This window comes from Columba livia, chromosome 7 (genome assembly GCF_036013475.1).
Source record: "Columba livia isolate bColLiv1 breed racing homer chromosome 7, bColLiv1.pat.W.v2, whole genome shotgun sequence".
NCBI classification, from domain to species: Eukaryota; Metazoa; Chordata; class Aves; order Columbiformes; family Columbidae; genus Columba; species Columba livia.
The window spans coordinates 2,428,230-2,445,093 of NC_088608.1; the positions used below are offsets into that span (position 1 = coordinate 2,428,230).

At 39.6% G+C, this 16,864-nt stretch overlaps 1 protein-coding gene across 1 annotated transcript in view; it reads right to left on the minus strand.

The window, feature by feature from the left end:
- Positions 1-16,864, minus strand: part of KIF5C (kinesin family member 5C) — a 76,220-nt gene that overhangs the window by 31,833 nt on the left and 27,523 nt on the right. The window contains exons 3-10 of the mRNA XM_065070220.1: positions 15,266-15,339; positions 10,971-11,075; positions 8,172-8,220; positions 7,302-7,357; positions 6,312-6,399; positions 4,655-4,779; positions 2,835-2,939; positions 2,343-2,491 (exon numbers count right to left, since the gene is read on the minus strand). Of these exons, the coding sequence (XP_064926292.1) occupies positions 2,343-2,491; positions 2,835-2,939; positions 4,655-4,779; positions 6,312-6,399; positions 7,302-7,357; positions 8,172-8,220; positions 10,971-11,075; positions 15,266-15,339 (751 nt within the window). The remainder of the gene's footprint in view (positions 1-2,342; positions 2,492-2,834; positions 2,940-4,654; positions 4,780-6,311; positions 6,400-7,301; positions 7,358-8,171; positions 8,221-10,970; positions 11,076-15,265; positions 15,340-16,864) is intronic.

The following is a 16,864-nucleotide window of genomic DNA, read 5'->3' on the forward strand; positions in this document are numbered from 1 at the left end:
GAAACTGGTCTTAGATTTAGGATGAGACCAAGTCCTGTCATTACTGGTCTGCTAGGTAAGCTGTCACCTCGCAGCTTCCCCTGGCCTGGGACCTGCTGTGGAACATCCCACATCCCTTAAACTCCACCGACAAAACCGTATTTCAAGCATCACAGCATGAAGGATGTCAACGGAGTAGAGATATAGAAACTTAGCCCTCTTGAAAGGCAAATGGCGCTTTCAAATATGTTTTTGAGGGTGGATGGAAGGGGAGGAGGAGAAATGTTGGTCACCAGCAGGTATCGGGGTGGCTGTTGGGCTGAGGAGGGTTCTCAGTGGGAAGGGAGCCCGATCTCGAGCCTGTTTCGCTGCAGGCAGCCTCACGAGTTATTGCCTCTCTAGGCAAAAATAGCACAAGATTTAAACCCTTCTAACAACAACCACCACCACTTTGTTATTGTGAAAGCGCTTAGCTCCAATGGAACCTAAACAATTGCCCTAGAAAATGCAAAGCAAGCAGAAAAAGATGCCCGGCACCTACTCTAATAAATCCACATTTAAAAAGAAGAAAACAAACAAATCACTATGAATTAAGAAAACTTCGGATCTTTGCCATTCGTTGCTCAGACACCGAGTCCCTCCAAATGACTCCAGTGTTACTGAATAAAATAGAGGCTAAGGAAAGGAATAACAGATAAACCTGCTAACAGTTTGGAAAATGTCAGTGCAAGAAACTATGCCTATGCATGGGCTAAAGATACAAAGGTTAACTGTCCTTTGGGGAGAGCACATCAGCTTAATTATCTCCTTTGCAGCTTCACTTACTGATTTAAATTATCCTTGAAATGTGGCCAGTCACTAAAAAGTCGGAAAGTTCATTTTGTTAGCAAGAAAACACTCCCATATCTGTGGCTCACACTCCAGTGATTTGCACTGCGTGGCAACAGGAGTTTTATTACCTTAGAAACATTTTTAAATAACCCTGTACTTTTATAATACGCAGATGCCTGATGGTTGGTTTTTACATATTGTCTCTGCCAAAAGCATGGCTCAAGTTTCCACTCATTTAACTGCACTAGCGGAAAAAAATGCCGCATCACGAAGTTTATCAAGTGTGCTACCCTAATGATGGATGACGTACTTACTAGCAACTAAATGCAAAACACTATAAAAAACACACAAGAAAAGATGAAGCTGAAAGAGAAGGAATGGACTCACTACTAAGAGGAGCACATGCGTGTGTTGATTAGTTTAAGTGGGTCTGGGAAGATGAATTTTACTCCTGATACCTATTTTAATGGTGATACAACTCTTTTTTGCTAGGAAAAATGGAGGAACCAGTAATCACCCATGACTCATATACTTTCTCTTTAATGTTATTCAGGCTCTTAATACCATCCCATCAGAAAAATGAGACACCACAAGCCAAGAGGCTGTAAAAGAAACCACTTCCCCTGGACAGCAATATTTCTGTGCAAACTGCTGACAAACACCGCTGGCCACGTACAGCACGTGTGCTGCTCTGCGGGGCCAGTGCAGCACCGTCCTCCTACCTGCATCCTGTATTTCAGCCCAGTTCTAGAGCTTTTAAGCAAACAAGCAAAACCCCTACAATAAATCCAAATCAAGCACTCCCACGAAGGATTTAGCTATTTTCCCAGTTCTTTCAGCTGCCATCCTAGTCCTCAGTAAGGGACATGTTAAAAATGTTCCTCCTCCTAGAAAAGTGTTAGTCACATCACATCACTCCGAGCTCTGCTAGCCAGGATGCGCACAGTCGGTTCAAAATTGCTTTGCCCCAAAAAGAAAGTTAAGTTTTACCAACTGCTGAAAAGAGATATGAAACCAAGAGAAATGTAAACTGAAATAACACAGACACCTGACTTCCTCTACACACACTTCCTAATGTACCCACGTATACAACTCCCCAGAGATCCTGGGGCACTGTTCTACATTACAGAGCAAAAGCAACCCCTTTTAATCTAGATTAAAAAAATAAAACATTTTTAAAAGATATTTTAGCTTTTAATCTGCTTAATCTGAACTACTACACCTCACTGCTTACATTTCTTCTCACTTCAGTCTTCTGACTTATGCACTTTATACTTTCTGAAGGAAAAATTATCAGAGCTTCTAAGTAGTTCAGCCACTGGCCAACACAAACATCTATTTTTCTGGTACCATAGGGAATAAAGGGACATTTTTTCTTAAGTTCCCCAGTACTGTGTTTCTAACAAGTGCAGCAACTATAACCTCTGTATTTTAAAATGCCTGATCATCTCGCTCCCCTCGGCACGGCTGGTTCAGAACACGTGGAAGGGCCCGAGCAAGTGTCATCCAGCCGCATGCCGAGCAGGACTCACCGCTGTCCGAACATCAGGGTCGACTTAGTTTCTGCTTCGTTGAACACCGAAGGAGAACAGCAGATCACGATGGTGGTTCTGCAGTTCCCACCAAGGGAATCCTGAAGTATTCGGGTCATTTTGCTGTCTCGGTATGGAACATGGGTTTTCTAATCAAAATACAAGGAAGAGACAAGAACAATTTTTTTTAGATGATGATATCTTAATGAGAGGGAACATGAGTCGATAATGCAGGTTTAATGGATCTGAAGCACACAACCCTGAAGAGTAATTGTTCTGATTGTGCTGAGATTGGATAACCACTCAAGTGAAATCACTGAGAATTAGACTCTTATCTTTAGCAGAATAGCAAAAGTGTCACTGGTTTGTGGTTGGAAAGCTAATATTTTCTTAATTCGGAATTGAAATGTTAGCTTATTTTTTTTATGTGCGTGGCAAAGAAACAGATAGATAACAAGCCATTCTCCAACAATACAAAACAGGATTACTTACAGTTCCTTCTGCCAAGGCAGATATCACATTGCCTAAAGCAGACAAAGACTTATTGATATTTTTAGCTTCATCAAGAACAGCCCCCTCCGCTCCAGTTTTGCTGACCTACCAAAGAGAGCAGGCAACAGTCAGGCTCAGCTATCAGCAAGCGTCTGTACAAATACAGCTCCAAAGCAGATAGTGCAACAGTTAAAGATGCTCTTGGAAGAAAAACAGAGCAAGCTTATCATCAGCATGAAGGAGAATTTTAATGTACTTTTTTGTTAGCTGAAGCCTGTAATAATTCCAATGTTCTTCCAAGTTGACCCTGACTTTGCAATGGGAAAAGCTGGTGAGTCTGTGCTGGCCTGAGGACACCTGGGGACCACTTCCAAGCCCAGACTGTCCGTGTGTCCTCGGGCTCGCTCAGTGGCACAGCAGATGCCACCAAACGAGGATCCTGGCTTTGCATTTTGCTGGCACGGATCAAGAAGATCAGATCCTGCGTGCAAGGGTAACTGGTCCACAAACTGGATGCCAAGGTGGCCCAGTCGAGAAGTTTGGTGGCCTGGGAGCAGCACTCTGTTAGACAGCAACCCAGATTAGAGGCTTTTTGCCCTCTCCTTTTTTTTCTTGGAGGTGGGGTGGGTTGGAAAGGGCACAGAAATGTAGGATAAAGCCATATATTTTTATCTACATTAAAACTATAGTACCTGTACTTTCCTCTAAAAATGTCACATGACGTAAAAGGAAACATAATTGTATCTTTTAAGAGACAATCTACCTAGGAAATCCTTATTTCAGGTTGTCTGTACAATGTGCAAACGAATATAATGAACCACAAAAGTGTAGTTTTCAGAGGCACTGACGAGGCACTTCTTTTCTAAACACCACTATGAGTTTTAAATTTAACATTCAGTATTATATGCAAGAATAGAAATGAACCTGATTAATCACTCAGGTGAATGGTTTCCACCTTGTACCGATGGGTTATCAACGAGCATTCTGAAAGCTGCCCGCTCTATCAAACAAAACCTTTTCTTTTACTTCTCATTTCAGAAAGAAATAGAAATCTACTGCCAAAGACACCGCTTCACCAGGAGTAATGATCTCGACGCGCACGGTAGTTACCAAGGATCCAGCTTGAATAAAGAATTCCATAACATTGCAAAATGATGAGATTTATGATTTATAATTAATCAACAATTTTGACCACTCCAGAAGACGTTAGACTGAGAACTGGGAAACACTGACATTTTTCCAGTGCAGTACTGTTCTAGACCATTACTCTTTCAGTAAACAGATACAAGTTCTTTTCTGGTTAGTATTTTTCTATACTGGAAAGCGTAAATAGTCATCACAATCAAGAGAGACATTCAGGGAACTTCAAATAGACTTCAGCTGTATAACTGCATTAACTGCTGTCACTTCATTGATCTAATACACTAAATAATTACAGAAAACCTAGAAATAGGATGTCTGAATATAAGCAAATTAAAACAGCTGTCTAAGTTGACAAATTACATTAAAATTGTGTTACTTTCTTCAAATACCCATAACTAAATGATAAGCTATACAAAAGTACCCTGGTTCAATCCACTTCATTATAAATGAAGATATATTGCAGATTTGGGGAGTTTTCATTTCATACCAACAGTCCTGATCTGCTCCTTTTCTCCATCCCACATTGAAGAAAATAAATAAAAGATTGCCATACTAATGTTAACCAAGGACAAGACTTCTGTAAAACCCGGCTTAGTTTTGCACTGACACACGTTCCCATGTCCAGCTTAGGGAGCCCGCCAGGATAATTCAGCAGTTTAGGAAAAAGGAAAGATCACCTTCTCGCTTCCAGCCAAGTCTACCAGGTAAAGCTTTCCACTGAGTTTCTTCTCAGTTTCCACATTCTCCTGTTTAATATTAATGAGGAAGATACTGTGGCTTCTAGAGCTGTGTTCATTCATATCTGCAGAGGAATCACAGTTGGAAGGTTTTGTTTAAATTACTTTAAAACCCTACAGGAAATTATATTTCATCAGAGCTAAAAGTATGAGAGAAATAATACGGTATGAAATAAAGGTTCCGTCCTTTTGCGCTTCTTCATGAGTACAGGCAGCTCACAGAAAAACTGCTGGGATGTAACAGACAGAGAACTACAATGAGGATGTGTGTTCGGAACCCAAGACCGAGGAATAATTCTGAGCTGAGCAAGAGAATTTCAAGAGAAGTAATAATAATTGCAATAAAAAGAAATTGGGCAGGTTTCAGTGCAATTGTGTGAGATCTCCCAACATGTTATGCTTGTAGTTTCACAAAGTAGCACAAAGAAAACATTAAGAATCTGTAAGCTACTTTCTCAACTGTCTTCTCTATTTTCTCTGTTACCGTAAACCCCACTACCACCTCTCCCCCATTCACATTCACAGCAATATCTGTATTTATATGAACTCTATTGTTCTCTTCCATCTCCAAACTCTTTTTTTTTCAATAACACCTCCAAACTTGCTCCTTGCCATTTCAGTCTAGCTAAAATTCATTCTCCGTCAACTTATGTCTGAACTTTTCTGTGTGCACCAAATGCAACAGGCAGTATCACAGCAAAAGGTGTATTTGGATATTTTTTGTTAAAGAGAATAGCAGAAACAACGGAAGAAAACATTACTCAGAATAAAAGAGAATACATTTCTATTAGTATGATGATAAAGGCAAAGGAAAGCTAAAGCGATACAGTATTACCCAGTGCCGCATAAAAAACAAAATAAAATAAAATAACATAATAAATAGCAATGCATATCCAAAGCCTCACCCCATCACCAAGACTGGAGCTGCAGGCTGAGGCTGTGCCAAGCTCACTGCTCAGATCCAAGGCTTCTTACAGTATAAATTGGGAAATGAGCCAAAAATACCTGCCCTTTTTGCCACCATACTGCTAGTAGGCTGCATGCGACACAATGTCAACAAGTTTGGCACAGGCTGAAGCAATTATTCTGTTTTTTAATTCAGGAAGAACGTTTGCTTTGCCATCGTTGGAACTCAGTCCAGGTCACTGCTTCACTGGGATGACTTGCAAGAGCTGAACAGGGAAGAGTCTGATGACTGCTCTGCAGTCTTTGCCTGCCGCTTGACCAGTGAATTTATCTGAGTTGTTGACTTGTAGCAAAAATGAAGAATGTATGTCCATCATTTCAGTTATATATAATTTCAAAATATCTATACTATGTGTAACAATAGATGTATTGACGTTTTATATAACAATACTGTAAAATACCACACATTAAATCCAGTTCTCAAAGCTGAAAGTCAATAAATGTTTCTGTGCGCAGTGAAGCGGTAGGAAAAGTACAGTTCTATTTATTTTAAAGCGCTATAATTTGTGCATCATTACATCATTCACATAAGTAACTCCAAATACTTTGAGAACACGAAGAATCAATACATCGCTAGGAAGCTACAACCACCCACACGTTATAGCCAGAAAAGCTTTGACAGAACACATACTTGTAACGGCTACGTGTCGGTTAGCTTTCCCTTCATCGATGACATCCAAAACTTCTTCAGGACTAGATACAAATCTTTCTGTACAACCCTAGAAATATGCAAGTTGAAAACAGGAAAGTTTAGGATGTGTCCTAGTAGTCCAAATGCCATCAAGAAGAATATTTAGCGCTGATGTACAAAATAATTAGAAAAACCATCTACATTCAACATGACCGTTAGCAAGGCAATGGACCAAAACCTGCCTTTGTGAGCCTTTCAGTCTCTGGGATAACCTGGGAGACAATTTTCTTTCACGAGATTAAAGACTTGATCAAATCCAAACACACAGCTGAGGAGAGTTTCTATATTTAGCACACATAGAATGATATGGCATAGATTCCTATTACTAATTTGGATTGGATTACACACTCCAATCAGTTTTTCTCTCTCAAACTACAGGACAAGATGCATAGTTCTTGTTCTCTGCCTTGATGCAATATTACTGAAGGATTATTTTATCTTTTCTTTTTTTTTCCCCAGAATGAGAATAAACAGAATATTATATGTAGACTGCTAAGGCTTACATACGTTCCTAACAAGTATATTACATCTAAGTGAGGGCCCAGGAAGTCATAAAACAAATTCCTAACCCAACAAATCTGTTCTAAGATACTGCAGGATTACAGCACCTACGCAACAAAGTATTAAAAACCAAAATTCTTCACAGTGTTCTCTTTCATATCTGACACAAATGAGAATATAAATACTTAAAATTCAACAGCGTACTAACAAAATGTAGATGTTTAAAGTCAGGAAAATCAAGTAAACATGACTCAAGCCTATTAATATTGCAGGGAACTGTCTAAATCCAGGGACCAATACTACTTGAACATTCAAGACTCTGCACAAATTGAATCATCTCAGCAAACGCACTGGGATACAAATGGAAATGTGTAAATAAATGCATATGTGAGAAAGGATGAAAAAACAAGCATCAAATTTTCCTTATACCTTAACATATGGGACTCTGTTTTTATCTTCATGTACAGCGAGGTTTGTCTTTGACACTAGAAAAAAAGATGGAGAGCATTAGGAATATTCCGCTATTATTATTATTATTCCACTAGGAATATTCACATATTCGTGAATGAATTAAACTTGTAAATGAGAACCGCAGTAATCTCCCACTCCTTATTAACTACCAGTAATTCTGTTATGTAAAACTTGCTTCTTGTTCTATCAATCTTGTGCCTGTTTCTTTAAAGTTAACCTTATGGCACAAGAGCTTTTGTTTATCGCTTGGATTAATAAAATAAACCAATTCAGATTTTGCCAAAGCAGCAAAAATTTGAAAAGAGACAGAAGAAGTCACGGGAATGGAAAGCTCAAATACATATTCCTGGGTTTGTGTTACCATTAGCACACACAATTCACACTTCCATCAACGTACAGCGTGCATACACAGCCACACAAATCGTAAAAGAGACAGATAACTCCCAAGAAACTACCAAACAGAAGCTAAGCAAGGAATCAGTTGAACCAAATGTATGCTAAATTTAACAATAAAACCTCAACAGACACTATATACATTTTTAAATTGCAGTTTTACTTTAAGAATATACATTGCCAGTGAGGCTCAGACATGCCTCGAAGTCTGTAAAATTCTCTGTACTCATTGATTTTTAATCAAGCTCCATAGCACTGCAGAGGCAGGTGCACAGATCCAATGACTTCAGCTGCAAAATTCTCCTTCACAACATCAATCATACAGCTTAAATGTAAATCACTCTCCAAGAAAGTGAGCATTTCCCCTTAGGCGTAGATTCAAAGCACCACACCAAGCCCAGCGCCACTTAGTCACATAAGGAATGCAGAACTTACCATCAAGTAGGTCCCTGATTTTGTCCAAATATATCTCAAAGTAGGAAACCTGATAAAGTAATCATAAACATAACAGATTTCAACTTTGGTGATCTAAAAATCTTTGTACCAATATGTCCATACCTGTCACAGTAAAAAGCACCAAACTAAAAATAAAAACCACCTCTCCCATACTTCGAACCACATCTTTCACATGGAAGTATTTGTATTTTGAGTGATCTACGCCTCATTGATCTTCCTCCATTTACCAGCGGTTCACCAGGGAAGTACACAAAAAAACCCTTCAGACAAATCTTATCTTCATCATTTTTTTGGACGCAAAAATATTGAACAGAATCAAATGGATTCTGCTAATACCATACCAGTACAGCTGCATCACGAGGAGGGTAAATGTTGACAACTGTAAGAGGTACATTGATGTTCACCAGCACAAAAGCAGGCAGCCAGTTCAGGGGTTTCACATACAAGTTACATAAGCTTAAGGAATATAAATTAAATTAAACTTTTAAATGAAGCAGATGTAAAAGTTCTGTCCTGAATCAAGTCTCAAAGAGCAAACGGAAAATGAGCTTTTCTGTGGCAAAGAGAGAGACAATTGTCTTAAGGGAAAACAAAAAAAGAAAGACTAAGGAGGGGGAGCATGACTGACTGACTCTGAATAAAAGGGCAAAAGGAAATGAGTTAGGGGGTGATGCTTAACCATACCCTAAATAAGTTTTATCTGTGGATTACTTAGGTAGAATACTAGATGGTGGAATTTTAGGTATCAGTAAACTCCAGCTATCTAGTAAAGTATCATTTTCTCTCATGTGAAAAATAAATGATATCTATTTTTTTATATCGATGACTTGATCTTCCTATATGACAATTGCTTTAAACACAGATATATTTTGCTTTTGTGCATTTACTTCACCTGTGCCCCATGTAAAGCATCCTCTGGACCAGCTCTACCAACAGCCTGGTTCACCCAGACGCATCTCTTGTGCTTTATTTTACCCTATGAACACCGTGCTGAGGACCAGCACACCCAGCGGACAGCAAGCTCCCCTCCCCACTCTGAACTCATCTCTGTTAAAGAGGGAGAGGGAAAAAAATTATATTCATTTTCAATGTTGGCTCAGTTATTAAAAGAGTGTGACAGTCTGGTTACATTCTTGCTCCCGCTGACAGAACACGCATTTCTCTCAGTGACAGTTCCTTGTACAATCACTCACTCATTCACTGCTACTTAGGCAGCTTTTCTGTTAAGATATTCATAACCGTTAATAGGAAACCACTGAAACTATTCAGTGCTGGCAGAGCGTGATTTATAAAGTGATGATCTTCTGCCGGGACAGGAATTTACTGTGTTTTGTGCAAGAGGGTCCACATCTGTTGGTATCCAAGTGCTCCCATGTAGAATAAGCAATAGGCACAGGAGAGCTTTCCAGATGATGAAAAGAAATCAGTGTCACTCCTATGGAAGCCACTTCTATGAAAATTCAGAGGTGTCTCTTAAGGAGTTCAATATTTTACAATTAAAATATAATGTATTTATTTATATGGTTTATTTGTACTTTGTATGTCTGTTTCTTTTGTCTGTACTTCATGAGCACACCCACAAACAGGCTCTCAGTACAAAATGACCTACTCCTTCTGAGACATGAGTGACTGGTTCAGAGGTACTCTAGGAAAAAACTAATACATATATACCCCCAGAAACGCTCCAAAGGATTCAACACAAGCAGCACTAAGAAGTTGCTCATTTCCAACTTCTAGGCACAAGCAGAACAGAGGAGGAGATCTTCATTCTCAGAGAGCATCCCCCGCTCACAGCAGAAGAAGGGACAGTGTTTTCATGCGCTACCTGTGCTCAACTCCTTAACCTTCCTGAAGCCACCTAGGTATATTTTGTGTGTTTTGGGGGAAGGATGGCACAGCAGAGTACTTATATTTCCTGTAATCCATAGGGTAATTTTACTGCTGTCCACTCGGAAGAGAGGTGTACCCTGGCCCCAGCTGTGCCAGATGGACCTGAATGCTCCCCAGGAGACCGGATGAACAGCAGGAATTCAAGGTCACGCAAATAATTTGAGATCATATGTTTGGTATCACAATAAGGACAGGGAAAACATATCAGCTGTTCAACTCAACTTAGTCTGCCAGAGGTGGTAGATGCCCCGTCCCTGGAGACATCCCAGGCCAGGCTGGACGGGGCTCTGAGCAACCTGAGCTGGTGAAGATGTCCCTGCTCATGGCAGGAGGGGCACTGCGTGATCTTTAAAGGTCCTTTCCAACCCAAACTATTCTATGATCTTAAGGAACCCATATGTAAGATTTTGAGACTAAAAATTACTCCTAAACATCCTTCCTTAAATTGCCCAGAGCCATCTTTCCTCCATTTCAAACCCATATATTATGGAGGGCCATTTATGTCACTGAGATAGGAACAACATGGCAGTATTCTCTCAGACATTATGCAGATCAGTAGTATTTACAGTCAGTCGGGCTGAGGTACAGTCTTTGGAGAAGCTGCAGTGAAATAAGCCTGTTCTTTCTTACCAAATTGCCTGTCAACAGTGGTGAGAGACAAGGCAATCAATGGACTAGCAAACGTGAGCTGAAAACACACTCAAAATAATTTCTATAGTAACTGTATTGGATTATTTCTATTAAACATCCTCAGTAGTGGTTTTTTGAGTTGTAACAGGAAGAAAGGAAAAGTTCTGCAGCACAACGTTGTAACGCAACTGCAGGTTTCCCATCCAGCACAACTTTCTTCCATCTGACCCATTACACAACATGTCATTCTGCATTTACCTTTATATGAAACTCCAGGTTTTCATCCATGGAATAGATGTGATCAAAGATGTCATGTGCAATTCTTGGAATGATTCCCATGAGCTGAGGGTCGTGCAGTTTTCCCTGTGGACACAAAAGCCAACGGTAACTTGGAAAGCCTTGCTCGGGCACAAGAGAGGAGAAAACCTTGTCCACACACACACCTTCATCCAGTGGGTCCCTCTGGCTGCTGCTCTGGGGGGATTTGCTTGATATAAATGCACAGAAAAGGTGGCAGAACAACTCGGCATGTTACCGCTCTTCACTCAACGGAGCATCTATTAGTTTTGTCAGCTCCTGCCATTTGCCAAGCATGCTGTCCTGCCACTACTTACAGTGTCACTCTCCGACCAAAGACAGAGGAATAAACACAAACCAACGTACAGATTACAGCCTGCTTCCTCCACTTAAATCAGATATTTGGAAACATGTCAGATACAAGAAGTATTAAAGCATTTTGTTTCTCTTTCACCACTATGCTAGAAAGCTAAAGGGAAATCTGGGTTGCGGGGATTCGGGGATTAGAGTAATATATTCTGATTTGAGCTTGCTGGGCCCATTGCCAGGAACTGTGCCTTACAAACACCACTGCTCTCCGTGTTAATTTGCACAACTACCTTCCCCTATTCTGTCAGGGACTGAATATTAACTAAACCCCAACAATATCCCTGGCTGCGTGGCTCCTTTTTGTTGCATTGCTCTTTTTGGAAAAGCCAGACACATACAGGAAAGCAAAACGGCACTTGAAAACTGAATAGAAATAACTCCAAAGGAAAACCTTTTCTGACTACAGCATACACCATATTGTTATTTCCAAATATTTTATGAAACCGCTTAAATATGCAATAACAAGTCAGTAGGTATAAGACTCCTTGAGAATGTAGTATCTAGAAACTCTAATACACCTTTCGAGTATATATTTGTCCAAGTATCACAGCCCCTAGCAACACAACAAAGCATCTTACGCCTACGTCAATTAGTGGTAAGAAATTATTTTGTTTTAAATACAGTGGGTAACTATAGAATTCCAAATCATGAGAAGTCACATTTGATCTGTAATTGCTAAAAGTTATTAATCACTTTTTTTTTTAAGTAAATTAGGAAGAAAACGATACTCATGTACCTGTGTTTCTCAATATTATGCATGTTTGTGAATGACTAGTGGGGCACATTGACCAGTTTTCCAAGTTTCTCAGCCTTTATTAGTACATTCAAATATAGTTTTTCTTGACATCGCTCCCTTTATGCTAAAGCTGGTGAAATGACAGTCAACTTCTAAGCATCAGCCTAGGATGAAGGAAATTTAACATGAAGAACTGACACCATCTCTCCCTCTACCTCAAAGCTTCTATTTAAAGCAGTTACGGCTCCTGCCCTTGAATTACACATCTTGGGGAATAAAAAGGTGGGGGGAATACAGAAAAATCAGTTACATTGCTGATTGCCTTCCCTATAAAGCAGCACTCAGCTGAATCTAAACCATTAATATTTTGTGTATATTACACATATAATATTAACTTCTGCAGCAGAAGCAGTTAAATGCTATACCATATCCAACATGGTAATAAGCTTCTCAGAAATTAAAAAGTCCTTGTTGTATGATAAGTGATTTTATTTCAGACTATGAGAATGAAAAAGAGGGTGATTAAATACACTAAAGCCCTGATGCAGGGGAAAGCTTGTATGCATAAACACACAATTAAACCAACACCCAACACTTTGTATTTCTTCAGTGCACATGAATGCAACCAAAGGTCTGTCTGTATGATATAGACCTGCAAGGCGCACGATTCCTAAGGCAGCAAAGGCACCTCCAGAACGAGAAATGCTGGAGCTACGCAGTGCCCTGATTTCTACAGCTTTGATGGAGCTGGGTTGTTAGTTCAGCCAAAAGACAGTTGGAATTCAAAGTTTCATTGCAGAGACTTCTGTCTGCACAAAGATGCACCAGCCTTGGGGTCACTGCACCAGGTAAATCTCTCCCCAATGATTGCTTGGGCTCTGGGTGACAACTTCTAAAAGTATTTCAATTAAAGTCTCCTAGCCTCAACAAGCCCTCTAATAATTATGCTTTCCTTTACATAGCTTTATCTAGCTCAGAAGAGAAATCAGTCTGTAAAACATGATTAAGTGTGCATGTAACTTAATCGCTGCATCCACAACTTTTTGGGCTTGGGCTTTCTCATGGTTTTAGTCAGTAGGAACCTCAATGAAGCAAGATCACATTCAGTGCTTTAGGAAGAAAAGGTTAAGAATTTAAAACACTGTAACACCAGCACATTCTGATGCATTGGAAAAAAATTATCATTTTTACTTTATTATAAATGGATTTTTTTTTTAAACCAAGAGATGACTGAGGCAAGTCCCACTATAATTTATGGAGACCATAAACTGGAAGGGAGGAGGAAGGTAAAGGCCGGGTGCTCACTGGAAAGCTGGAGTCAGAAAACCCAAAGCACCCTCCTAGATTTCAGTGTGGCCTCAGCCAGCGTTTGGGGAAATGTGCTGCTGCTGACACTGCAGTTGGTGACGCCCCCCGAGCACCAGGACAGAGAGCTCTCTGCTCATTAAAGCCTCTCATTTTAATAAGTACATTAATTTCCACTTTTAAACATAGCAGGCAGGCAGTAGCTAGTGAAGCATAGACATAATAACTACAATCCATAGGGACCTAGTATTGCAAACTCTACTATATGAAGTCTAAGCTCATCAATACAACCTTATGGGCCAAAATACATCATTTTTAAGAAGGTTTTGGTTGTATCTTGCTATACAGGTTGGCAAATGTTTTCTGTAGCACAGAAGAAAGACCTACGTCTGTCAGAAAGCCCACTCTGGCTATGTTATACTACTGTGTCCTGTTAAGCTTACCACCAGCACTATGAAGCATTTGACATTTCACAGAAAATCCTCCATAACAGCTTTACCAAGAGGATTTACTATTTCTTCAACTTCAGACTATTTTTTTCTTCCACAACATACTTCAGCAACTTTACAAGAGGATGTTAGGTTAAAAGGGAGATTAAAACTGAATATAGACTTTATTCCGCTCTAAAATGACAGGTCTTTCTTTATTAAAGAAGTAAACCAGCCATTTTTTCTACAGTCGTTTTCTTTATCGCAGCTTGTAATTCTGAATACAAATTGGCTTTAAGAGATCTTTCCCCATGCCATGTGGAAGCACCAGCTCAAGCCCTGCAGACATTTTGATTTAATTACATTCAGAACTGGTGGATTACTCAGCCATTGTGCCATCTGTGAGGGCTGAGCGAGTGATTTTCCCCATCCTCGCAAGGACAGACTTAATTAGACATGAGGCATCAGTTATTGCATCCTCCAGGAAAGGAACAACGGTAGCAATCGAACAGCAATTTCAGCAGGGCCTGCTGGCTTGGGAGAATATTGCTTCCCTTCTTTAACCTTCAGGTTAGATAGGTCACCTCTGTTAATTGTGTGGTAAAACCATCTGATGCTGTTAAACAAATGAAAGCTCCTTTTTTTCCTTTTCTTTAGCAAAATTTTGCTGTAGCCCTCCTGGTTATAAAGTTCACAGTTGAACTGAAATGCTCCAAAACATACAAACCCAGCTTATACAGCGTTGCGATGGAACAATCCTACGCGAGGATTAAATGCTTGAACGATCTTCCTTTTTTAGCAAGAGCCTAAAATAACTGTCTTCTAACTGAACAGATAAAAACACAAGAAATAAAAAACCAAACTACACTGTCATACTTCATGTAGCAGAAATATGAAGAGATCTAGGACTTTGGCCACTGGAATTTGGTATAATTTGGTATTTTTCTCCTCCAAAGCACCAGTTCTCAAATTCATCCATCTGTGCTGCAGCATGTGAGAGTGGTATTCCCAGGGGAGTGCCAATGAGAAAACCAATAACCCAGGCATGAATTTTCATAATCCTGCATGCAAGGGAACTCTGCAGACCCTAGTTACTGTTTTCATTTGTGGATTAACAAATCTCACTCAAATCCTTTAAAATATACACACACCTAAACTATTATGACAAATACAGAGAAGCTATACTTGATATTTTTGACTCACCATTTGTCAGCTTAGCTAGATGTCTATAGACATGTCTTGAAAAAAGACACATGGGAAGAAATACTACAGCTTAAAAGGCAGTAGAAGCTAAACATACCCAGATCTCTTTTTATATGTCACTCAGAGCTGAGTGCTCCAGATAGCTGGCTTGTTCAGGTAATTGGTACATTTAATTCTACAGTTGCTACCAAACTGAATTCATTTTGCCACCGTACCTCCATAGTATGCGTTTTTCCTGACGATGTCTGGCCATAAGCAAAGATTGTGCCATTGTAGCCTTCGAGAACATCTGCAAGAAGAAGGAAAACAATTAAAAATCATATTGACATCTGAAAGCAGGACTATCAGCATTTCCTAAGCCTTCTACAACGCTGAAGTTCAATTAGAAAATAGTCTGTGCAATAAAGAATGGAAAAAATATGACATAGCTACTTATCTTTAGGCAACACAAATTCATAACAAAATCTAAATCAGAGAATTACTGACATCTCTCTCACTTTCTTGGAAAAAAAACTCTGGACACTAGATACTATCCAATATGCCTGTGTAATGTGCAGATGCATTTTACACCACCACGTAACAGAGAGAAACTTACACAAACTCATACTTTTTCTACTACTATAACACGCTCAACTGTTCATGGCCTCATTGATTTCCAAACTTGTCTGCAAAGCAGGAGAGCAAAGCAAGAAGTCAGACAGTGAACAACTTGATTTATTGAAAATGTAGTTCTCTCAAGGCACAACGAATAACTGTATATTGCATTCAGACATATAAATATCCATTTTTACCCCTGAGGGCAGCAGGAAGGACACTGGCCGGGGACTCGTGGTGGGACACCCGCTGTCCCAGTGCTACCGAGCCCCGTGCTCAGAGCTGGGCTAAACATTTGTTCCGTTTCTCACCCTCTGTATCAACACTAACAGATGCTACCAGGAGACAGAGTATGTGTGTGTGTGTGTGGATTTATAGTAAATATATACACATGCCTGTATTATAATCTCCTTGTTTGTATCTCCATACCTCTGTTTGTAGATAGTCCAGACAGGAAGGATAATTAAATGAGTTACATTGAAAGAATATGAAAAGAATGAAGAAGAAACAATCATTAAAAAAAAAAATCATAGAAAAACCACAGATAGGTGATTTCAAAGAAAACAAATAGATAAAAGAGAGGAAATGGAAAGAGATCTTTTTCAAAGACAACTCCTACATAGACCTACTTTTCCCATGCAGCAATACTGAGTAGGGGTGAAATTGGAATGAAGCCATTTTATTCATTTTAAATGAAGCCATTTAAAAATCTATATTCTAATTAAACACAGAGTGTAACTGCTTAAGTTGTGGCAAACTATTTTGCAGAGTGGAGAGGACAGACTGCGGAGCACCTGCCAGAGGTTACCCAGAGCTCCAAAGGGGATTGCTGCGGAATATTTTCTAATCTTAAGATCTAGGAGGTAGACAAAATTAAAGACTATCATTACTGTCATTCTCGTGTTAACTTTTCGTATGAACTTGGCATCCTCATCCGTTTATAAAAGCAGAGACACTGCTTAACCTTGTTTTTAGGAAACAAGGTTTAAAATAAGTATTACTAAATAATCATTACAGAGACAAAAACTGGTTGTGTGATAGAGGTCCAGCCGTAGCAGCAATGCTACCCCACGTTCAGGCCTTCCACCCATTACTTCACCAACAGCCTTCAAAACAGCGCCAAATTTCACGTTATGGATATTTCGAAACATTCACTCATCAGCTCCTTTCTGGAGATGACATCTCATTGATCTTCAGTTGCACACGGAATGAACTGGAGC